This window comes from Camelina sativa, chromosome 11, assembly GCF_000633955.1.
Source record: "Camelina sativa cultivar DH55 chromosome 11, Cs, whole genome shotgun sequence".
In the NCBI taxonomy this organism is placed as follows: domain Eukaryota; kingdom Viridiplantae; phylum Streptophyta; class Magnoliopsida; order Brassicales; family Brassicaceae; genus Camelina; species Camelina sativa.
This window is the reverse complement of record NC_025695.1, coordinates 39,516,824-39,542,584: the sequence shown is the minus strand read 5'-3', so window position 1 is coordinate 39,542,584 and position 25,761 is coordinate 39,516,824. Positions and strand designations below refer to the sequence as shown.

Below are 25,761 nucleotides of genomic sequence, written 5' to 3'. Positions count from 1 at the left end.
TGGTCTATTCAGTAAAGTAATTCAACACAAAAAATGACAAGACGCTACCTAACTTGCTTTCACTCTCCACTAAACCAAAATATATCCCAAGACAAGAACCTCTATTATTATTTTGCCTTATTGATCACAATTGGAACCATCAAAACAAAAGTCAAGAAGGAGCACTACAATTTTCTCATCTCTAAAGTAAAGAGAGCTTTCTACACTTGACATTAAAAGTTTGGGGGGGGAAACAAGAATATTATAGTAGTATTTATCTCATACAAATGATGTTTAGAAGAATTTATGTATGTTAAAAATAACCTAGTTTTTATAGGTTCTCCTTTATTATTCCCACTCTTTCGTCAATATCAAAATCAAGTGAAGCCACTAATCAATCAAGTTCTAGACTCTTTTTCATAGCTTCGTAAACCATATATGTAATGCTGGCAGCAGGAACAACCTTTAGAAGGTTCGGTAGAAGCCCTTTGTAGAGTGCTTTGTAACCTTCTTCACTTATTGTCCTCCTGAATACTCCAGACATCGAGGTCCTTTCCCGTTCTGCTTGCATTCTGTGTCACAGTAACATGTATGTCATATTCCCACAAGAACTGATATATGCTTGTGTATGGAGTTTGTGTTTGAAGAGAGAGAGAGAGAAGGATACGCATATAGGCCATGGAATTACCTTGTTCTCACGACCTGCAAAGGATAAACACAGGTTGCTCCAAGAGCTCCTGAGATTGTTCCGCATCCAAGTTGCACAAGCGGACCTGGTTCTGAAGACCAAACCCGAGACCAGTTTTATGAGTCTACGTTCAAGCAGATTTAGACAGAACAAAAAGATAGAGAAACTAAGAGATTTACCGGCGTCCTGAAGAATATATGTCCGGGACAAGTCCTTTAATTTCTCATATGCAGCAAGGTCGATACCCGCATAAGGAATAATCCCAAGAAGAGAAGGGAAAAGACCTTTGTAAAAGGCGCGTGGACCCTCATGAACCAATATGTCTTTGGTGAGTGTTCCAAGCTTAGGAACAACAACACCAGCTTGGCTCGTGCAAGTCTGCAACCGAGTTTTCACAAGATCCAAAGGGTATATAGAGGCTTGAGCCACTGCACCAGCCATACCTCCAGCAAAAAGCCTAGCGGTTGTGCCTATATCCGCTTTGTCTTCACCCATGTTTTCACCAATAGCGTTTTTGAAAAGCTCATATGCATAGAACTTGATGGCACTCTCTGGTGCTACCTTCACAATATTCAACCCATTACCTCTGAAAAACCCGCGAACCCCGTCCTGTTTCCATATCATCTTTATGGCTTCTCGGATTTTAGCATCAGTTTTCTGAATTTGCAATAGAACTTTTAAGCGATCTAGAGGTGCAGTTGCCGTCCTAGATGCTGCACCGGCTATGCCACCTGCGACAGTACTATTTCATTGTCAAAAAAAACTTCAAAACCAAATCTTTTTTACGTTGTTCAGAGAAAATAAGCTCCTAACAATCAAGGAAAGGAAGTACACCTGCGATGAAATAGTTGCTCCTCTTTACGTGTTTGCTAATGCCTTGTGGAATAACAGCTTGTTCTCCAATATCAACAAGGCATACTCTTTCCCAATGGTGGTATATATTTTCAATGGTAGCTTCATGTGGGTACAGCAAAAGAAAATCCCTCCATTCTTCAAACATAATGATTCCATCATTGTCCTTATCAACATGTTCCACAAAACGAGCTAACTCCTCATCATTTATCTCAATCCCTGCAAAATAGAAACTGTTGTGGCTTATAGGACGAAAACAGAGCATAAACACAAAAGCGGTGGTCAATAGTTTCAATATCTACGCATAGAACTGAGACAGGATCTGAGCTAATAGATGTATATTAACAAGCCTTATTCTTAAATGCACAGAAATGAGGTAGTTAACTATGGTACACCAAATGAAACCAATACACATCCGTAGGAAGTTTTCATAAGTACAACAATACTCAAACTTCATAGATACACAAAAAGAACCAAAAACTATAAACAAATTCTGATTTACATAACCACTCAGATTCACAAGAGTCTCATCTTAACTAATGATCCATACATACATATAAACTAGCACAACCTTATCAACCTACAATGATCTAACTCAAAGCAGATCATCAGCTTAACATACAATGATACTCAGAGCATAAAGAATCTGTAACTATACCGGCCTTAACGAGCGAGTCCCAGAGACCCTCAGGAGAAATGCAACCATTATGCTCAACATCAATAGCTTGAAATATTCTATACAGCTCAAGCTCCTTATCATCCATATATCTACGAAACTCATTATAATCAACACGCCCGTCTCTGTTCGCATCACAAACCCTAAACAACTCCTTAGCGTATTTATATCCACTCGGGATTTGAAGCGCACACAACCCTTTCTCGATTTGAGCACATTCCAAGTAACCAACATTCTCAGAATCAAAGAAATTGAACAAGCTCCTGATTCGCAAATCACGCTCCTCCCTCGTCTCGCGGAGAGCTAAGAGAACATGATCCATTGAAACCGGTCCGGGTTTCTTAACCGGGTTACAACATGATCCCTGTTTCGATTTCGTCGCTTCCATTTTCTTCGTCGGTAAACCAACATGCTCCACGCCGTGAGTCGTCGTCGTCGACATGATCAAAACGAATCAGAATTGAAAAAAGATCAGATTTTTCGTTTCTGGGTTTGTGATCACATCATCGTCTTGTTCAGATCTGCAATGAATCTACCAAACCGCTCACCATTTACAAAACCCGTAACGTTAGAGAGAGAATCTCAAATCCGTTATTCGAGTGAAGAGAGATGAATCGAATACAAAAGATTGAAGAAGGATAAGAAAGGATCTAAATTTGAAGAAGGGATTGAGAATTTGTGCTGATGATACAGGTGAAGCTAAAGGTAGAAGAAGAAGGAAGAAGAAGAAGGGGCCAATCTCTTCAATGGTGCGGAGTTGAGATTCTCATGGGATATTCTTCATTTATTATGTGAATACGATTTATTATTATTATTATTTGATTTATAACTTTGTATAGACAATTAGCATACACTATATATTAATATGTGCTTAAAAAAAATCAAAAATCACCTTTATTCGTTCGTATTCATAGTATATTATTTTTCTGAAAGGTTTATCTTTTTGGTGATTGTTGACACTTGACAGGTCCAAAGAGGGACTAGATTTTTCTTGACACACCACCCGGAGCATGCATAAATTGAGGTGATGATGGGTCCAAATTTGAAAAAGTTTTAGTGTTCAATATCACATGTTTAAAATAATGTTACTCATTGGGGCATAATAAGATGTGCTTTGGTATAATTATGAAACATTGAAAAAGCAATTCTTTTAAGAGATTAAGCTAGGTCGGAAGTTTAAGTGATTTAAGTTGGAATGAGGTGTTTAATTTTTTTAAAGAGTTTTTATAAGTTGTACTAGAGATGGTTTTAGTATTTTCTAGACTTTTTGAGGCAAAATATATGAAAATAAGCTTCTATTCTATAAGTCCCAACATATTTTAGAATATGAAAAAACGTAAGTTTTTTCAACTATATGATGATGATACTCTATACTCGATATTATAGGGTTGTACATTAAAAACCACATTCCATATTCAATATATATATATATATATATTTAATGCTTTTACCGCAGTTTTTACCATTTAAATCTATTTTGTAAAGTTTGAGTATTTAATATCATTGCATTAAATTAATCTATATTAATATTTTTGAATTACATTTTGGTTTATGCCTTTTTAAATAATATTTCAACTTAATTAACTCCTACAGATTTTCCTAAAATAAACAGTTCTACTTAACTCAAATTAATCTATATATACATTTTTGAAGTACATTTTGGGTTATTTATTTACAAAGTTATTTACCCCTATAGTATTTATTTACAAAGTTATTTACAAAGTTAATCCCTATAGTATTTATTTACAAAGTTATTTACAAAGTTAATCCCTATAGTATTTATTTACAAAGTTAATCCCTAAAAATTTTGGTTACTAAATATACCAAAATTTGCAATTGTAGATCTTCATTTATTTTATTTTCTTTTGTCACCAACTTGGATCTTCATTAAACGATATATTTTCTTATATTTCGATGATATATAAATATATATATATATATATATATATATATATATTTATGAATAGTTAATCTCTTTTGGTAAGATTTTTCTGGAAAAAAAGGAAAATGATATTAACAAGTGAATCGGATTGATTTAATAATTTATTACGCAGAGAATTCTAAATTTTGTATCTTCACTTAATTGTATCTTCCCTTATATTTAGATGACAGTTATGTCAATATGTTTAATTGAGATTTCTCTGGAAAAAAAAGTTAAACTAGATTAACTAAACTAACATAAAAATCGGGAATGATATACTATAGCTTCAAGGATATTTTCTTCGATTATACAATTGGTAATATACACTCACACTCATAACTACTAGCATATTTCATTTACTAATTTCTAAATTATATTCAAACTTTTCCAAAATTTTAATATGTCGAAGATACTTTTTACGTGCTCTTCACGATTTTCGATAACTGATCAAGGAAAACCCTAAACACTACAATCTTCTCAAATAATGAAATAACTATAAATAGTCTAACTCGCATCATATAAGGTTTTTCCCGTTACCTCCCGTAAACGTTACGTTTGTGGATGGTAGCGGTTGCTAGCGATTAAACCTAATCACACAAACCGCTCCCAATCGCTCATAATTGTTCCCAATAGCTTCAAACTACTGAATTTCAAAAGCTGCTTCCCGCAAGCGTTTGCGGTTGTGGGTGATTGCGGTTGGAATTTTTTTTTTTTTGTAAAAAAACTTGAAAGAAATCAATGATAATGAAATTTTTTTTTGTTATATCTTCTATCTAACTAATTTACTCATTAAAGATGGGAGAAAATGAAGTACGGATACGATTGCAGAGATTATAAAATAAACAATTAAAACAAAATAATATTCCAATTAACAATAAGCCGGAAAACTTGTTGTAAATTTAATGGCACATCGCACATAAGTTCAAAAAAATCTAAATAAATATAATAATTCATCAGAAATTTAAGAAAATAAGATTATTTGTGAAAAATATTGAAACAAATCACCAATGACTCTTCTCAACTCTCACTTGACCATTCCTACCGATGCAACTACTGACCCACGATCTAAGAGAAAAGAGACAAGATTTACGATCTAAAGCATATGTTTTGTTATTTATCAAATTACTTGATTAAATTTTTGGTGAAAAGCCAAATGCATAAAAGAATAAGTATTTCAATATGAAATTTATTTGTTTTTTGAATAATTATTTTAGTATTTTTTAATAAATTTTAATTATAAATCAAGTTTTATAAAAATTTTGGTGTTTTTAAATATTTATATATTATATATCACATTTATTATGTTCCAACCGCTATTGCACCCGCTGGTCAACCAGTCGTAAATATCCCACAGACGCACCAATTTTAAACCGTTAAACCAGTCGTTTAAAACGTTTAATAACGCTTGAAACCGCAATCGTCCGCTTCCGCAATCTCCCGCAACCGCAACCGCAACCGCAGCGTTTGAATCAGTCAGGCCCTTCACCAAACACAATAAACTGTTTCTCTATAGCAAAAGCAAACAAATTAAATTACTCCAATGGCTACTACATTTGTCTTTCTAATAGATATGATGTTCAGTTTGGCTGCAAAAAAGGTTTTCTTTTCTTTCCTAGTTCTTCTTATTTCCTGTAACCATGTCATACTATTACTTCTCATATTTACATTTTGTCGTCGTCTCTAATGTTGTTTGTTTATAATTTTTTTACTTTAGAGTGTGAAGATCCATACTTATGAGTGATGATCTAAAACATGTTGACTGGTAGGTATATTTGATCAAAAACTGTAACAGTGCAGATCTATATTACTATTTACTAGCCAAATTATCGTTTACAACTAATAATATAATTTTTTATTTCTAGACTTGATTAGTCAAGTCGTAAACATCGGGGAGAAGAGATGCTTGAAGCGAAAAAGCCAACTAAACAGCTCAATTTTGAAATGAGGGATGATTAGTAAGTTATTACTCTTAAAATCAAAGATGGTGAGGATAATAATCAAAGCTCAAACGGTATCATCTTTCTAAATGGATGAATACAGACAAGAAGCTGAAGGGTGTTAACCCGCGGTACATGTATTGGAGTTGAAGTTTGGTTATTTGTTTCTTTGTGTATTTTATTTTATTTCTCATACATCACTAGATTTTGAAGTTTGGTTTTGGTCAACTCTTTTTTTGTTATTCAATCAATTCAATACAATGATACAACTATTATTAGTGAACATTTTATTTATATGAAAGTATTAAGTTATGGAATTAGTGGTATTAGACAGTAAATTAATATAGGGTTTTTTAGAAATACAAATAATTAAAAAAACCCACAAGTATAAGTTTATATATACACATACATAAAATAACATTCTTATAGTTTCCATGAATAATAATATTATGTTATATATATATTGGTGTATATTAACCGTTTACAATAATAATATAGAGCATAATAACTCAATCTTACTCACATATATATATATACAAAATTAGAACAGTGAAAATGACACTTATATATATAAAAAAATCATGGTGTACCACGGGTTAAATCATAGAATTAACAATCAAATATAATTATATGATTTCAAGCACTAAATAAAACAAATAAAATTAATAAATAAATAAAACTTAAAAATATTTTTGTTTTAGAAAAAGTTATCCCACGGTGTACCGCGGGTTAAAATCTACTTTCTATTCATTTTTATGGGCATATGTTTGATAATAATTGATGCCCTTATTTTTAAGGGCCTCCGTATGTTTTTCCCCACATCTCATTTTGCATATAGGCCTAAAAACAAATTACATAAAATCTAGATAATAAATGCAATATAAATGATATCCTTAATTGCAATATAAACGACATCTTTATTTGTAGTTCAATCAAAGACAAATTATTAGAAGAGACATGATTTAACTTACCTTAAAAACCATCGCTGTATATACAACTTCCTTTGTTATTGAATGTTAAATTCCTTAATAAAAATGACAAGATATCCCAACGACGTAATAAGAAAGAAAATTATCAATGTCTTCCTTATTACTACCATTGAGACTCACATTTAATGTGAACAAACAAAAAATAGCTCAATTAAATTAGACATCGATCTTCTACTTGGCCACCAAAGATTACTTTAACTACTATCCTTTATCACGATACTCTACACACCAGTATAAATAATTCTACTTGCTATCATCTCACCTCACATCTTACCACAGCAAAATCACAGAGATCTTACAATAAAACCTTCTTCGTGTATTTAACGGCAGCTTCATTTGCTCTTTAATCGATCTTTTACTTGGCGCAATAAATTAGGTTTTTTGTTTCTTTTTTTTCTATGTAGGTGGAATATGAAAGGAAGAACAAAACTGGAATGAACGTCAAACTTTGTTTCTTTGTCTTTTACTCAATTTCATTTATTTTTTGTTTTTTCTTAAAATTTTGCAAGCCCATTTAAGTCTAGCAAGTAAAATATGATCCAATAGTAGAGAAAACAATGACACAAACAAAGTCATTACAACAATAACTTAAAAAAGTATTATTCCAATATAATAACGTTTTTAATCCTTTTTCTGGGTCAAAAAAATATATACATAATTTTAAACTTAAAAATTACACTTATGTTTTAAGTAAACAATGATTACTAAATGGACAGAAATTAGGTACAAAATTGTGTATACTATTAGTTTTTATATACATAAAATAACATAATATCATTCACTTATACACATATTATTAATTTTTATTCATGATGAGAGATATATAAATTTTTGAATATAATTAGACAACAAACTTAATTATATTTCAATAGTATATAGATAATATTTATAAAAAGTAAAATAAAAATTTGTCCCGCGGTGTACCACGGATTCTGATCTAGTTGATAATTATAATTAGTTCCTTTATTTTTTACAATTTCAAAACTAGAGAAAAAAAAAATCATACTTTATAGAGGAGCTACAAAATTCAAAATTATAGAGAAGTACATAAATTTGTATATACTTTCTAGAAAACGTTATTGCATGGTAAAAAAAAATACATACTCTTTAGAAGATATATATATGTATACACAAGTTCTTTACAAATCTAATGAATATGTTGGTGTGGCCTGTTGGTAAATGAGAGAGTTGTGTTATTCATTGAACGTGATTCGATTTTTAGTAGACAAAGATGTAAACATAAACGTTATCAGCTGAGCTAAACAATTATACTAACATATATCTTTATTTGTATCGAACCCACAGTTGATACACAGAAGAGATCAATATCAAAATTCTGGGGTGACACACAGAAGAACCTCGTCCCTAAATCAACTCCATTCCTATAAAATATATCAAATTCCTAAAACTTCAGACTTGTTCACACGAACATTAAAGATCATTATTACGGTGGAGAGAAAGAATTAAGATTACCGGAAATTAACAGGATACGTCCGGTTTGTGGCGGTAGGAATGACGGAGCTCCGGCCAACGATGGCGGTGGAACGAATGATCCGGTGAACGTTAAACAGAGCTTTCCGGCTAGCCATTTTGTTGTTTTCTCTCTTGTCGCGGCGAACAAAAGTGGTACTTATGGATCCATTAATGGGCCTATTACTTGTCGTGGCCCTCTCTTGACCACATAGCATTATTATATAACTCTTTTTTTTTTTCTTTTTTTCTTGACGGAACCTAATAAAAAAAAAAATCATTGCTTTTAACCTATGCAATTATTTGAAAATCGTCTGTTTTGTAAAATGTGATTTACTTTCAAACTTGTTTAAATTTATAAACGCAATCAGGTTTATAACATTCTAATACCAATCACAAGCTAGTGTTGTAGTAGTTTACAAAAAGAAAAAACAACCACCGCAAACTTTTTATTGATTTATGGATTTGTAAAACTCAAAAATAATCTTGAATAAGCTTTTTTTTTTTCTTTTTTTTTCAATACAAATAGATAGGCCTTGATTTTTTTGTAGAGAAATTGGATGTATATATGTTTTGGAGGCTCAAGAGTTTTAGACAAATTAGACCAAAGTGAGAGGATGCAACGTGACATGTGAGAGTCATACACTCATCCTGAGACTCTTTAATAAGGACTGAGCTCACGAAACCAAACGATCAAATAAACAATAACAAATGATACAAAATTAACTTTGGTTCGTATAAAGTTTACTCTAGGCTCCAGCTAAATTAATTATGTTCCAAGAAACAGATTCTACAACTAAAAATAGGAACATTATGAATATGAAATGAGAGGTCACAAAAAAAATTGGCGCAAAAATTGGAGGGATTGACCTTTGACCCACAAAAAGGATGAGAAGAAACTTTGAGAGGGAGATGACAACGACGACGAAGCTCTTTGTGTTTGTGCCTCCTCTCCCTACAATTCAAATCGAAAAAAATACAAACTTAGAATCTATATCAAGAAAAATATAAACTCAGAATCTTGAAAGAGAGTAACGGAGAGCAAGAAGATGGTTGGAAGCAAAGACAAATCGAAAGAGAAACGAGAGAAGAGACTCCAAGAGATCTCCCTCCTTCGTACTATTCCCTACTCCGATCATCAGAGGTATCAACAATTTCATTTTCTTATAAATTAAGAACTATTTGGTTTTTTATAATTTTGGTGAAATATTTTATGTGTTGATAGATGATCTTTGTCACGCTTATAGATATGTTATTATTTTACATAATTTGCGCGTATATTTTTTTATTTTTTTTTATTTTTGTGTCCTTCAATCGTGAGTAAAAAATACGTCTAGGTGTGATTGTATAGGGTAAAACTAAATCATCGTTGAAAACATGCATGCTGTGATTTTTGTTTCCATTACATTTTTGTCATTTGATATCTCTTTTGTGTTTCCCTAATAACTCTCGTTGGAAGTTTGAATACATTTTTCTAGTACATTTGATAATAAGAGATTCAGTTGATCCATGCATGTTATAAAATAAGGGTCATGATTTTAGTTATTCTCTTTAATCCTTAAACAAAAATTGGTTTTATTCTTGACTGGGGGATTGTATATATATGTATAGGTGGTGGACCTCTGAAACCGTGGCGGTGGTAACAGGTGCAAATAGAGGGATAGGATTTGAGATGGTGAGACAATTGGCCGGACATGGATTAACAGTTATCCTAACATCTAGAGACGAGAATGTAGGCGTCGAAGCCGCCAAGATCCTTCAAGAAGGTGGATTCAATGTTGATTTCCACCGTCTCGATATCTTGGACCCTTCCTCAATTCAAGATTTTTGCAACTGGATTAAAGAAAAATATGAATGTATTGATGTTTTAGTAAGTTGATTCCTTTGTTCATTAATTCATATCACTTTTGAGTTTGATGATATATATATAGGCTTGTCACCTCATGAGTTATGATGTGAAATATGATTTTTGGTCATGCAGATAAATAACGCAGGAGTAAACTACAATGTTGGATCAGGTAACTCGGTTGAGTTCTCAAATATGGTTATATCTACCAACTACTATGGCACCAAGAACATAATCACAGCTATGATTCCATTGATGAGACATGCTTGTCAAGGTGCTCGTATTGTCAATGTAACCTCAAGGCTTGGTAGATTAAAAGGCCGACACAGTGTACATACTTCTCTAACTCAATCTTTATTCCTCTAACATTGTGTAACAACAATTTTTTTAAAACCTAATTCTCTTCAACAGAAACTTGAGAATGAAGCGGTGAGAGCTAAGCTTATGGATGTGGACTCTCTAACAGAAGAAATCGTTGACGAAACAGTCTCGGAGTTTTTGAAACAAGTGGAAGAAGGAACATGGGAATCTGGAGGTTGGCCACATTCTTTCACAGACTATTCTGTTTCAAAGATGGCGGTGAACGCATACACAAGAGTGCTAGCTAAAGAACTATCAGAGAGACCAGATGGAGAGAAGATATATGCAAACTGCTTTTGTCCCGGTTGGGTTAAAACCGCAATGACGGGTTATGCAGGGAACATCTCAGCAGAAGATGGAGCTGACACTGGAGTCTGGCTTGCATTGCTTCCTGATCAAGCTATCACAGGAAAGTTCTTTGCCGAGAGACGTGAGATCAATTTCTAAAGAGAACGTTCTACAAGAGTTTATTTTGAAGTTAGTTTTCTTTTTAGTTTGATTGCTCAAGATACAAAAGTTGATATGCAAAAAAAATAAAACATTGATTTATACACATATCTTTAGATTCTTCTCTTCTTTCTTTTCCTTTTTTTTGTGTGTCTTTGTGATTGTGGTCATTGTTTTAGTTTATAAATATGTTCTTAGTGATATAATTGACCCTTTTTAAAAATAAATATTAATCTTGTTTTATGTTCATTAGCACTTTTTTTGTAAATTCAGATATGATTATGAATGCTCTTACAATCAGTTATGTTAAATTCCAAATATATAGTACTTTTTATGTTTTGTTGAAGTTTTTGATCATATTAACAAACTAGATTTTAACCCGCGGTACACCGCATGCATATAGTTTTATTATTATTTATATTTTATATTTTATTTGTTTGTTAAATATTGGATGTTTTATAAATAGAGAAATAACCTAATTTTCCGGCCGCTTGTGCGACTAAATGTTTATATTAATTTTTTAACCTGTAATATATGACCATTTTTTATTATATTTAGTTTGTTTTGTTTAGTGTTTGAGATTCTATTTCGATTTTTAATTATTATAACAAAAAATAAGGGATCTAAATACATAATAAGTCATTTATATGATGTGATTAAGTCACATTTTTCTTAATGAATTAATTATTTTATACAATCTTAGGTAAAACAAATTGATTTTATATGTCAGATATTATAATATTTATAGTGTTGGCAAATAATAAAATGAGAATTTAACCCTGTTAGCACATATTTAATAATATTTTATTAATTCCAATATGTCATTTTTATAACCACATTATATAGTATTTTAATTTTTTTTAATTTTACATATTTATAATAATTTAAATTTTATTAAAGTTATATATATATAGATTAATTATAATATTTAAATAATTAGAAGTTCTTCTTACGTTAAGAATCAAAACTCATAGGTTTGGAAAATAAAATGGAAAATATATCATAGTTTATGTTTCTATATAATATTGATTGCTGTTTTTTATTTTTGGTTGGAATGAAATGTAAAATATTTATGAAACAAAATCTGAAATGATATTATTTTTGGAAAGTTTTTAGGGATTGAATTTGTAAATAAGTTTTTAAATACATATAACTTCAAGGGTAAAACACCAAATATACTTCAAAAATATTAATATAGATTTAGGAAACAAAATCTGTCGTGATACTATTTATGGAAATTTTTGAGGGGTTAATGTTGTAAATAAAAATTCAAAATAAGTAAAACTAATAAGGCATAACACAAAATGTACTTCAAAAATGTTAATATAGACTTGTTGGATATGTTGTTCTATATGTAATTGATTTTTTTTTTTTTAACTCAAGAGCTAAAAAAAGTGTGCGGTGTTCATTTCGGTTTTGGTTCGGATTCAGTTCAATTTTCCGGTTTTCAGCTTATAAATATAAATTATATTAAAACAAAAATTTAATAAATAGTTCCGGTTCGAATTTGATTTTTACTTAAATATATCCTAAAATAGTCAATTCTTTTTACAAAAAATCGGTTTGGATTCAAAGTCGATTTCTCTTTTTTTTTTTTTCGTGCAAATTCGATTTCTCAAACATTGAATTTGTAAATTTTAAACAAAAACCATACTATTAAATACATTCTGTAGTTTGATTCATATTCGGTTTAGTTCGGACCGGATTAAAAACCCAAAAAACAACAAATTTACAAGGTGAAGAAAAATAGAAGATGGAAAGGGTTACACGTGGCAAACAATCTCCCCACTGGTTCGGAGACACACAAAATCAAAACGTCGATCGTCACAAAAACCCTCCTTCCTCCTCCTCTTCTTCGCGACTTCTTTCTAATCGGCAAAAATATAACTTCAGCTCCGGAGAAACAAATAGACACTAAAGATGGAATCCTTCAACTAAATTTGAAAGCTTTTATGGGTACCTCCGAGTCGGGTTCGGATCCAGAATCAAGCTCGAATGGGTGGAGCCGGGCTCGTGGTCTGGTGATTAAAACTCTGGTTCTTGCTGGCGGTGCTCTTCTCATCAAACGTCTCACTAAATCCACTACTCGTAGGGATCACGCTCGCGTCGTCTCTCGCTCTCTCACCGGAGAGAAGGTTTGTCTGTTGCCCACAATGTCAAAGCTTTTGCAAATTTAGGTTTCTTCAACTCTGATTTCATCTTCTAAAGTTCTGATTTTTGAGGTTTTTGTCACATGGGTTTGAAGTTTTCGAGGGAGCAAGCGTCAAGGGATCCTGACAATTACTTCAACATAAGGTTTATCTCAAACTTGTTTCATCATACAGAAAGATCCTAAAACCTTGAGCTCTGCTTAGTGTGGCTATATCAAGATTTGGTTAGGAATTAGTTTCAGTCCTTGTAAATTTAGACTTTGGTATCTCTGTTTAGGATATTGTTTCAAGATTGTAACTGTTTGATATCTCTGTCTCTAGTTTGTGTCAAGAATCTGAGTTTGTAATAGTTGTACAGAATGCTGAGTTGCCCTGCTGCTGAAATGGTGGATGGTTCTGAGGTTTTGTATCTCGAACAGGTGATTGAATTGATCTCTTACTTCTTTCTTGCACTATGCAGATCGATGTGTAAATGTGTTTCTTTCCTCCATGTTTATGCCGATCTTTTCTCTCTTTTTTTTTCTCAGGCATTTTGGAGGACTCCGCAGAAACCTTTTCGTCAAGTATGCATTCATTCCCTTCACAGATTGTCTCTTGTTTGGTTCCATTAGGAAAAAGTATTGGGTTGCTAAAGTCTCAGACCTTCTTTTTTGTGTTTGATTCCAGAGATTATATATGGTTAAGCCGTGTCCAAAAGAACTGAAATGTGATGTTGAGGTGAGGATATGAGGTGTTGTGATCTTCTTATGTATTCCACCAATACAACAAGAGTTTTAAGATGTGTTTAATGCTAGGTAAGTTCATATGCGATTAGAGATGCTGAGGAGTACAAAAATTTCTGTGACCGCCCTAAGGATCAACGCCCCCTACCGGAAGAAGTTATTGGTGTAAGTCTTGAGGTTTGTTAGATTGATAGAGGTGTGAAGAGATCTTTGGTTTTATGGAAATCAAGCTTAGTATGGATCATCATAACAGGACATCGGGGAGCATTTGACAACTATACATCTCAATTCTTGTGACCGTGGGAAACGCTGCTTGTACGAAGGCTCAACTTCACCTGATGGATTTCCAAATTCATGGGTATTGTTCGTATAAGAAAAGTCATTGTATCTTGGTTTTAAGCTCATCTTTTTTCTCACACTCAAACACTCTCGTTTCTTTCTCGGATTGCAGAATGGGGCTAGCTATTCTACTTCAGATCTTGCGGTCCTGAAAAACAATGAGATACACCTATGGGATCGTGGCTTTGATGAGAATCGAAACCAGGTTCATCCCATCTTTCTCACTCTTATCAGATTGTAGCATCGGACTTTGTCAAGATATGCTTACTACTACTGACAATTGCTCATCAAACTTCAATCTTATATGAAATGGGTTTTGGTTTGGAACATGGCAGGTTTGGGGGCCAAAGCAAGGTCCATACGAGTTCAAGCCAGCGACATCCTCGAGCGTCAATGAAAACTTGTCTGCTTTGAACATCCTATATCAATCTTCAATCGATAAACCAATTCAAGGATCCCTCATCTTGCAAGACTAGCTGTTTTACCCCTTTACAATTGTTAATTTCCTCTGTATCACACTTACCTTACCCACTCTATTCATCTTGGCAACTTTCAATACAGTTTTGGTACATAGAAAGCTGAATACTTTACTTCATTAGTGTTCACAAATAGAAGATGAATGTTAATACAAAACAAAAATGTTTTCAGAAGCAAAAAAATAGTAGCCGTCTTGGTGCTGCATTCATGAGGTGTTGTTGACATAGAAATAAAGAGCCGCGAGAGCTAAAACACCAACCGCAATTGCTATAGGCAACGCCTTGCTGCATGATTACCAGAACACGTATGTATCAAAACCAGAGTGCCAAAGATGCGAAATTGATGAGAAAGGAGGATCAGTTTTACTTACCCGACAGCTTCGTCTTTTTGGAGCTCAGCTTTTCTAGCCTTTCTCACATCCTTGTCATTGACATTCTTGCTCACATCCGGCATGTACGGTCTAAACCGCCGTTTCGGAGCAGCACACACTGCAAACAAAGACCTTAAACCCATTGAAACCAAACCCACTTCCTACAAAACTGGTCAAAGGCAATAACTTGCTTGTCCACTCTTTAAACATGAATCACGATACCTGGACAGAAATAGTTATCAGGCAACTTATCAAATGGAGTTCTATCATTGTAAATATACCTGCATAAATATCAAGACACAGAGATGATAAACAAGTTTTGTATGTTAACAGACACTGAAGCAGAGAGATCAAGATTGAAACAGACCCGCAATCACGGCAGATATAGGCTTGCTTGGAGGAGACACGCATGGAGAATCTAGGAGCAGAGGATGAAGATTTGGAAATAGACTTCTTGTTGCCAAGTAGCCTTAACGAGTAGTAAGGCAAGAAAGATGATCTTTGGAGGGTTGGAGTCGTCGGAGGTAAGACGACGGAGGATCTTCCGGCGTAAAGAGTCGTCGGAGGAAGCTGCATCGCCATTTTGAGAAAAAAAAAGTCAAAAGTGTGGTGGTTGGATCAGAGGAGAAGAGAGGAAAGTGATAAGAAGGAAGAGTGTAGAATACAAGAAGAGTGGGAAAGATGTGGAAGAGTGTGCTCCTCACAAGCCCTCTCACTAGCCACGTCAGATTTGGTGTTGATATAAAAAATCTCCTATAATTTATGTATGAAAATCCCCTCATTTTAGAAAAAGAAAGACAAAAAGGTGGTAACTAGCATACTTTTATTTAGATTTTTTTAAATCTTAGATCGAATTTTTACCTTTTACGATACAATTTAGCTATCTACCTCATCCTAAAATTCTTTTTATTCTATGCACTTCGTTTTATATCAAAATAATATGTGTGTTATATCAATATAACTTCTATAAATTAATACTTTTTAAATTAATATTCGCTTTAAATTATTAAATTTTTCTGGTTTTGAGGTGGGCCAGTGTAAAAAATGACACATTTCTATATAATAATAAGATAATAATTTTTTTGGAAATCCTATGTAAAAATATGGTCCAATCAATATCATAAATTAATAATCAAATAAACTAATATATATATATATATATATATATAAATCTAGTGAAATATGATTTTGTTTGCCTATTTTTGAATTTGCATTTTTGTTGGAGCCCATCTCTAATTTTTTCGTTGTTGTCTTCTCAAATCCAAAATTTATAGAGAGTCCTAGATGCGATAATTGCTTCTTTAGTAATTGGTTCTAAAGGTATCATAATATCTTCTTCGATTCCATCATTATCATGAATGATAGTAGTAACATTTTCTTCTAAACTTTTAGCGTTTATCATTTTTACTTAGATAATCTAGTAAACAATTGACATTTACCCAATTACGATAGCCAAAATTATATATTAAGAAAATTCTTTAAAAATGTAAATTATAACAAAAGTATCTTTTTTTGTAAATTTTTTTTTTCAAAGTTATGAAAATGAGAAAAGCTCTTCATAAATTAATAAAATATTAATTTATCGATAAATTAAAACCTTTATAAATTAATAAAATTTTATGGTCCCGACCTTATTAATTTATAGAAGTTTTATTGTAGTTACAAAGATTTTTTTCTTATTTAAATTTATTGATATCTAGAAGTGGTAGATGTTTTTAAAATTGAAAAGTTTATGAAATGTGAGTAAAGTTTAAAACACACACACACACATATATATATATATATATATCAATTATTTTTATCAAAATATATTAAAATATATTTTAGTTTAATTAGGTAGCCTATTTCTTTAGGGAAAAATATGTGTGGCAATCATGTAAGGTACTAACTTTGAAAACCAAGCTTTATAGAATAATTAAGATAATTAAAATTTTAAATAATGTTTTCTTATAAATTAAGGGAGTGTATTCAATTCTATAATTCAAATGAGTTGAAGTTTAGTGGAGTTTAATATGACTTTGATGATTTTAGGGAAAGTATTATGATTTATTATAAATCCTTCCCAAATCCCACTTAAAAATATGAGATTTTAAACTTATGTATTTTTGTTTGCCAAAAAAAAAAAAAAAACTTATGTATTTTTAAATATAGAAATCTTTTAAAATCTATTAAATTCATTAAAAATATAATTTTCAAAATGCTTTCAATAATTATAAAATTTCAAATCACCGGTTAAATAAAATTATATTTTATTAGTTTTTAAAATTTATAATTGAACAACATAAGAATTGTTATTCTAACATAATAATCACTTAAAGTTCTTTTTTACCAACTCCTCGAAAGACTATTTTAGTGCTAAAATTTATTGTTAGGTTATTCACTTATGCTCAAGCGACAAAGTTTATAACCCTTGAAAACAATGACGTCGATATCTGATCTTTCGCATGATTTGGTGGAGGAGATATTGTCTAGGGTTCCAATGACTTCTTTAGGAGCAATGAGATCCACTTGTAAACTACGGCACACTTTTTCCAAAGATCCGAGCTTAAAGCATTGTGGAAAAGAAGCCAAGGAGGTTATGGTGATCATGAAATGTGATTCAACGGCTTGTTTACTGAGCGTCAATCTCCATAACAATAAAGACTAGCTAGGTAGATCCATTTATGAAGAAAATAGGTAAACTAAAACAAGTCAGTATATGCAGTAATTCACTACAACGGCTTATTGTTTGGAACCAGGTCAAACCAGGTGGATCCAATCTAGAAACGAGTTTACAAGAGAGAGATTTTGGAGCCATCCTCTGACATGCCATCCTCGTGGGGACTAACAGGGCCGGCCCATAGGACAAGCAACTTAAGCAAAAGATTAGGACATCAAAAAATTTAGGGTATTTTTTTGTAAATTTTTTATAGAATTTTATATATATCTAAGGACTTTTACAAAAATGTGGGCTTTAATTTAAGTGCAAATCATAGTTTTTGAGGTTAATTGTTAGTTTTGGTTTTGATTTTTTCCCTTTTGAGTTAATAATTTGATTTGTTAAACTATTAGATAAACCTTTTCATCAAATATAAGTTTTGTCTTTTGTTTGTGTTTATAAAATTTCAAAACATTAAACATAAAATTTTATATACTATTGGTTATAATTTTTTGGTAATATATAAAAATGCATGTTTTTAAGTTCTGCGTAGGGCAATAGTAAATGCCGGACCGGCAGACGATTCTGTAATTCGTTCTCTTGCAATGTTATCTAGGAGGTATGACGCATTAGAGATAGAGATATGGTTTACAAATAAGATTGAGCCCAATGAAGTGTCGTGGAGCCATTTAATTTCTTAAAAGTTGATATGATAACTTATGAAATATTTTTTGATTTAAGAGGAAGTTTCTAAGTTTCTTCGTCGACGAGAAGACGAAAGTGGCGGTGATTGTGATATAGAATGTACAGCGTCTGGGGAACTTCAAAGCTTGCATGGTCGGAGAGGGTGGACACTACAAAAAAGTGGATCTCGGTGAAACTATATGTGAGCCTATGTGTACTTGCAAGATGCAAAAGAGAATTATATATTAGTATATTTATTATATAGTTCACAAAAATACCTTTTCATTCATTCATGTTTTTTCTCTTCCCTCATATGTTCTTCTCATGATGTCCTTTTGAACAAGACTGGTTTTGCTGATCAGAAACTAAACTTGGAGTTTACAGTTACCTGACTTGGTCCTTGAACTGTTGAACAGAATCTTGTATTTGTAGTTGTGATCTCTCTTTTTTTTTTTATATTATTATTAAACGGGATATACATTTATTTATCTTTCTCTTATCTTTTTCTTTTTGTTAAAGAGCTACATATTATTTTATTTTTTGGTAATTTTTATTCTACTTTTTATATAAAAAAGAGTCGTGTGTGCAAGTGCAAGCGTGAAAGCTGAAAATCCTAATCTCTATTTGAAACAATGACGGTGATGTCCGATCTTCCTCTGGATTTGGTTGAAGAGATACTTTCTAGGGTTCCAATAACATCTTTGAGAGCAGTGAGATCTACATGCAAACGATGGAATGATTCATCGAAAGATCCGAGGTTAACAAAGAAGTATTATGGTAAAGAAGCCAATGAGACTATGGCGGTCATGATATGTCATTCAAAGGCTTGTTTAATGAGCGTCAATCTCCAAGACCACAAAGACTTGGTAGATTCATCTATAAAGCAAATAGGTAAACTCAATCAAGTTAAAATATCTAGTGTGTATCATTGTGATGGCTTATTGTTATGCCTCACTGATGAGAAAGTCTTGAGGCTCATGGTTTGGAACCCATATTTGGGTCAAATCAGGTGGATCCAATGTCCTAGAAACGAGTTAGGATTTATGATAGACACGTATGCTATAGGATACGACAGCAACAACAACCACAAAATCTTGAAGTTGCACTCATGGCCTAATGGAGAAATCTACGATTTTAAGTCTAGTTCATGGAGGTTTCTTGGTGTCACTACCGACCGTTATAAATATCGCCGGGGTATTGTTAACTTAAAAGGAAATACCTACTTAATTGCCAGGAGAAGTTTGGAAGAGACTGAAGAATTTTTAGTCTGTTTTGATTTCACAAGTGAGACATTTGGACCACGTCTCCCTCTTCCATTTCACTCTATTCCTAAGGATGCATATGTCCAAATATCTGTTGTTAGAGAAGAAAAGCTTGCAGTGTTTTTTAAGAAGTGGAAAAAATATGAGTTTGGAATATGGATTACAACTAAGATTGAGCACAATATAGTGTCGTGGAGGAACTTCTTAAAAGTTGATATGATCACACCGTTGACTGAAAAATATCGGTTTCCGTATGGGAGTTTCTTCGTCGACGAGAAGAAGAAAGTAGCAATGATTTTTGACTTAGACAGAAGTGCAAGTAACTACAAAGCTTACATGGTTGGTGAGAATGGATACTACAAAGAAGTGGATCTTAGAGAAAACAAAAGTTGGATACTTATGTGCTCTTATGTTCCAAGTTCGGTGCAAATCTCCAGTAAGGTTCCCAGTACTTTGCAAGAGGCAAAAGACAAAAAGAAAGAGATGATATATTAGTCTATTATATAGTTTATATCAAATACCTTTTTCATTCATATATTTATGCTTTTTTTTTTTCCTTTCCTCAAGCGTTCTCATCTTTTTGAACAAGACTGTTCAATTATTTCTGTTTCTATTCTTGAACAGAATCTAGCTTGTATTTGTGGTTGTGATCTTGAAAATACGTCCATCCTCCTCATGTTCTTTTTTTTTGTGATTATATATGTATCACATGTTAAAGCCAAATTAAAGGCCTAAAACTCTCTTTGCATCTGGATATAACCTGAGATGTTGTTTAAAATACAAAGACTAAAATTGAGACTTTCATTTCATCTCTTGACCTCTACCAATACCCTTCGTATAAACTATAAAGAGATATGATGTTATATTTAAAAGTTGTTGAACACTTGCAACAAACCGACCTTAGCTCAGTTGGTAGAGAGCGGAAGATTGTAGTTGTTTACAACAGATAATCTTTAGGTCGCTGGTTCGATTCCGGCAGATTGGATCTTTTTTCTCTCATTTTTTTTATAACAATTATACCTTCTGATCTAATAAGACACATAACTGCCACCTGAGTAGGATAAAATGATAATCACAAATTCTATTTATTCCAAATTAGTCCTAAAACTTTTAAATTCTCAAAATCAACCCTCCCAAAACTTCCAACAATAAGGCCACATCTAAGATATTTTACTATTTTAGAATGTTGTATCTGATCATCAAATCAATGTACCATTAAAAAAAACTAAAACCTGTGCTTTTTGCTGATCAGAAACAAAACTTTGGAGTTTACAATTACCTGATTTGGTCCTTGAACAGAATCTTGTATTTGTAGTTGTGTCCTTTTTTTTTTTCTTCTTTTTTTTTTTTTTTTGTTAACGGGTTACCTACATATTATTTTATTTCTTCGTAAATATTCTTTTACTTTTTTTTTAAATAAAAGTAAAAGAGTCGTGTGTGCAAGTGCAAGCGTGAAAGGTGAAAACCCTAATCTCTATTTGTAACAATGACGGCGATGTCCGATCTTCCTCTGGATTTGGTAGAAGAGATACTCTCTAGGGTTCCAATAACATCTTTGAGAGCAGTGAGATCTACATGCAAACGATGGAATGATTCATCGAAAGATCCGAACTTAACAAAGAAGTATTATGGTAAAGAAGCCAAGGAGGCTATGGCGGTCATGATATGCCATTCGAAGGCTTGTTTAATGAGCGTCAATCTCCATAACCACAAAGACTTGGTAGATTCATCTATAAAGCAAATAGGTAAACTCAATCAAGTTACAATATCTGAAGTGTATCATTGTGATGGCTTATTGTTATGCGTCACTGAGAAAGACTTGATCAGGCTCATGGTTTGGAACCCATATTTGGGTCAAATCAGGTGGATCCAACGTCCTAGAAACGAGTTCTTATTAATGATAGACAAGTTTGCTATAGGATACGACAACAACAACAACCACAAAATCTTGAAGTTGCACTCCCCATGGATGAACTACAAAGCTTACAAGGTTGGTGAGAATGGATACTACAAAAAAGTGGATCTTAGAGAAAACAAAAGTTGGAAACTTACGTTCCAAGTTCGGTGCAAATCTCCAGTACTTGCAAGAGGCAAAAGACGACAAAAAGAAAGTGATGATATATTAGTCTATTATATAGTTTACATCAAATACCTTTTTCATTCATACATATATCTTAAGCGTACGCGTTCTCATCTTTTTGAGCAAGACTGTTCAATTTTTTCTGTTTCTATATATTTTTTTTCCTGTATCAATGAACTTTCATGGTTTTCATGATTCTTAAACAGAATCTAGCTTGTATTTGTGGTTGTTGTGAGAACCGAAACTGAGTTCTCCTTCCGAAGTGTTTTTCCGAGCGGAGGATCCTATCAATGTTGTAATTCCGAACTGAATCTAGAGATTAGGTGTTGTAAAATGGAAAATGGATGTTATTGCTCTAATCAAAGTTTTTTCTATCCCCTTTACAATCTCCCCACTCCTTTACTTATATCGTTCCATTACAATTAAATGCGGAATCAATTCACTCTGTAAATCTCGCGTTTTCATTTAAGCTAATTAATATAGGGAATCTTTGACCGTTCCCCGATCTCCGAAGTGACGCGGGAGACCGCTTTGCTCCGCTTCTCTTCGCTTGTCGGGCTTGGCGGACTACTTCCGCTTTCGGCCTGGGCCCATTTCATCAGTCTGTCTTGGGCCTCGACCCATAACCCGAAGTGGTTAATCGTGGTACCAACATTTGCCCCCCAAGTGCTCCGAGCTGACCAGCTCGGGGGACTTTTGATCTTTGGTTAGCTGTTTCGGGAAACTGAATATATCCTTTATCTCATGATTTGATCGTGGTAGTTATGAGATTTGCCTTCCCGAACAAGTTTTGGGGCCCAAAGGAAGACCTAACACGCTATAAGAGAGAGAGGACAATGAACCGGGACTTCTTGCTTTCCCAGGCAATCATTACTTTTCTTCATCCCGGTGTATAAAGGTAATCCATCCTTCCTGATTTCATTATCTCTGAAACTATTATTTGCTTTCTTCTCTTCTGCTCTTTCTCTCTCGTCGGAAAATAATTCAGATCTCTGTTTCTAGTTTTATCTTCCTCTTCCTCCGTCTAAAGCGATGTTTCCTCCGAAATCTACCCCGAGTAAGGTCGTAAAACCACTCATCCCCGACGTCTTCGGTCCGCATCCGCTGTCCATTCTCTCCGCGGACGACATGGCCAAGGTCAGAGGATCCACCGGGATTCCCTCAGAGATCGAAATCCGGTTTCCGGAGGCTCATGAATCTCCGGAGAACCCTCCTCCCGATTACTGTTGCGCGTTCGAGAGCTTTTTCTCCGCCTATGGTCTGTCGTTTCCGCTTCCCGAACTCATCGTACGGATGATGTTCGAGCTAGGCTTCGCTCTCCCCCAGATATGCCTGAACTTTGTTCGGACCATTCTCTGTCTTCAAACCTTGGGGGAGGAGTTTAACTATTCGCTCTCCTTATCCGATTTCCTCCATGTCTATACCGTAAAGACGGGTCGGACCAGAAGCACTCTATACGTGAGTCCGCTCTCCGGACTGAAGGTCTTTGATGACCTTCCTGAAAAAGACGAGAAATGGCGCAAGTCATTCTTTTTCTTTCCGGTTAGCGAACTCCCTTCGGACACCTCACTGGCTCGTTCGTATCGAAGTGGACTTCGAAAATTGGTAGCGTGGTGTACTCTACTCTATATTTGGTATCTTTGACTTTTGTTCCTAACCATTTCGCTTCTTTTTATTTCAGCTCACTTCAAACGAGGCAACCTTTCCCCTACCTTTGTTGAGTTCTTTTCTCGGTTCTGTAGCCAAGGTCAGATTGCCTGGGATTCGTTCTCGTGTGAGAGGATTAGAGAGTCCAGAGCTAGGCTTAGGAGGCGTTCTTTAGTCCGCTCTTCGCCCCCCCAAGTGCACGACACCTCTTCAATGGGCTACCGGGAATAGAGGGCTTTCAAGAAGGAACTCGAAAATGCCGAAAAAGAGGCGAAGAGGCAAATGGCTGCTGCTCTCGCCGTGGGCAAAGCTCGCATTCCTGCTAAGGATGCCAACTCATCTGCCTCTTCGCCCCTCTGGTTCCACTGAAGTGAGTGAGGCTCCCATTCCCCCCTCTGGTTCCACTGAAGCCCCTGTGATTGTCATTGCTGATTCCAGCGATGAGCCTCAGGAGGTTGAGGTTCCCCTCCCATTGTCGGAGAAGGGCCCTACTGAAGGGAGCTCGCAGAGGACCAAGCCGTCAAAAAAAAGAAAGGAGCCTGAGTCCTCCTCCTCTCATCCTGAGAAGACCCGAGCCTGAATCCTCCAACTCGAGAGACGGGGCTCCCCCTACGGAGAGGAAATCCAGGGATCCCCCCAGTTCTCAGGAGTCCGGAGGGTCCTCCAGCAAGCTGCCCTCAAATGAACACCGCCACTCACCTCGAGGTAAGCGCAAACTAGTAGGTAGGTATTATATACCGTCACTTTCTGAATTTAGGGTGGAATAATGTCGTTCATTTCATGTAGCTCCTCCTACTTCTCCAGCTGAGCTGATGAGGAACTACACCCGGCCTGGAGGTCGTGTTCCAGCCTTTGCTGATATGTCCGAGGTCAATCGTGCGAACTTTTTTTGCTTCGCGGACAAAATTGGCGAGGTTAGCGATTGTCATTTTTCTAAATACATATTTATAAATACGTATATATATTTTTGTTTTTTTTTGAGCTAAATCCGCCTTTCCCAGATGATGATCGAGTTTAACACCTCAGTGGCATCTTACGAAGAGCAGCTGTTCGCCTCCCCATCAATTTCCGAGGTGACCCACCTGAAGAAGAAGGTGGCCGATCTCGAAGCCCAGGTGGCAGAGTTCACCAAAGTGGAGGCTATCAATGCCAAGAATGTGGAGAAGACTGAACAGATCCGGGCTCGGATGAAGAAAGCTGAGGTGGAAGTTTAGGACCTCGGGGTCGCCAACGAAGACCTCCGCAGAAAGCTGCAAAAGGCGGGCAAGCTCTACTACAAAGCCGTAGAGAACGAAAAAGCCGTGAAGAGTAAACTACACGAAGTCGAACTCGGCAACGACCTCCTGGAAGCAGGTAACAATTGCGAGATCGTGAGAGTTTGAAAGGAGGAGAGGCAATCGATGAGGCGAACTCTCTGTCCGCTGATTGAGGAAGTGAGGGTGCACTTCGAGGAGAGGGAGAAACTGGTCCCAGCTCAGACCTGAGCCACCGAGATCAGGGCTAACCGGATGTTGGTTGAGGAGATCACTCGGGGGAAATTCAGGACCTCGAGGCTGAGCTCGGGATTTTGCGGGCTGACGAGGAGAAAGCCGATGAAGAAGTCTCGAAGGTAACCCTCTATGCCTTTGACCCCTCTGCATTTTCTGACCTCTTGGTGGACACGCCCGAGCTGTTATGCAACGAGCCCCCCTTGAGTATCACCATTGATGAGTCCAGAACTAATTTCGGACAAATATCGAACCAGGGACTAGACACCTTCGAAGGTACCACTCGCTCGGGAGCTCCGGTTTATTATACGAAGTCAGGCTCCGGTTTTTCTGCGAAGTAAGACTTCGGCTTTTTTGTTTTGTGAAGTAGGGCTTTGGTTTTAATGAGCTATATAAAGCGTAACTTCGGTTACTTTTACACGAAGTTACTATACGAAGTTTAACTCCGGTTTATTATACGAAGTTATTATACGAGGTTTAACTCCGATTTATTATACGAAGTCAGACTCCGGTTTTTCTACGAAGTAAGACTTCGACTTTTTTTTTTTTACGAAGTAGGACTTCGGTTTCCTTGGTAAAAGTACTTTAACTTTTGATTTTATTAAAAATGGATAGATGGACCCAAGATGGGCTGCCTACGTACCCGAATCAGGATCAAGCCAATCGTAGTTTGATACATAGTCATACGAGCTAACTATAAAAACGTTTAAGGTGCAAGGAGTTGTAGGACCTCAGGACCG

General features: G+C 34.7%; 5 protein-coding genes and 1 pseudogene across 5 annotated transcripts; 4 read left to right on the top strand and 2 right to left on the bottom strand.

Annotated features, from left to right (window-relative positions):
* Positions 229-2,990, bottom strand: LOC104725608 (calcium-binding mitochondrial carrier protein SCaMC-1-like). Its single transcript, XM_010444282.2, has 5 exons — positions 2,178-2,990; positions 1,502-1,738; positions 847-1,398; positions 668-758; positions 229-551 (listed from the first exon to the last, which is right to left on the bottom strand). The coding sequence occupies exons 1-5, from the start codon at positions 2,635-2,637 to the stop codon at positions 374-376; spliced, it is 1,518 nt and encodes a 505-aa protein (XP_010442584.1). The 5' UTR covers positions 2,638-2,990; the 3' UTR covers positions 229-373.
* LOC104725607 ((+)-neomenthol dehydrogenase-like) lies at positions 9,441-11,238 on the top strand. Its single transcript, XM_010444281.1, has 4 exons — positions 9,441-9,656; positions 10,124-10,382; positions 10,494-10,688; positions 10,770-11,238. Exons 1-4 carry the CDS (start codon positions 9,562-9,564, stop codon positions 11,163-11,165), a joined length of 945 nt encoding a protein of 314 aa, XP_010442583.1. The 5' UTR covers positions 9,441-9,561; the 3' UTR covers positions 11,166-11,238.
* Positions 12,957-14,953, top strand: LOC104725604 (chromophore lyase CRL, chloroplastic). Its single transcript, XM_010444279.2, has 9 exons — positions 12,957-13,300; positions 13,411-13,460; positions 13,674-13,734; positions 13,843-13,878; positions 13,982-14,032; positions 14,110-14,202; positions 14,291-14,395; positions 14,489-14,581; positions 14,712-14,953. The coding sequence occupies exons 1-9, from the start codon at positions 13,118-13,120 to the stop codon at positions 14,850-14,852; spliced, it is 813 nt and encodes a 270-aa protein (XP_010442581.1). The 5' UTR covers positions 12,957-13,117; the 3' UTR covers positions 14,853-14,953.
* On the bottom strand, positions 14,938-15,925 carry LOC104725606. The gene is made up of 4 exons (XM_010444280.2): positions 15,591-15,925; positions 15,446-15,504; positions 15,224-15,341; positions 14,938-15,137 (listed from the first exon to the last, which is right to left on the bottom strand). The coding sequence occupies exons 1-4, from the start codon at positions 15,803-15,805 to the stop codon at positions 15,059-15,061; spliced, it is 471 nt and encodes a 156-aa protein (XP_010442582.1). The 5' UTR covers positions 15,806-15,925; the 3' UTR covers positions 14,938-15,058.
* LOC104728784 lies at positions 19,178-20,294 on the top strand (annotated as a pseudogene).
* Positions 21,294-21,933, top strand: LOC104728783 (putative F-box protein At5g51000). Its single transcript, XM_010447718.1, has 2 exons — positions 21,294-21,797; positions 21,886-21,933. The coding sequence occupies exons 1-2, from the start codon at positions 21,294-21,296 to the stop codon at positions 21,931-21,933; spliced, it is 552 nt and encodes a 183-aa protein (XP_010446020.1).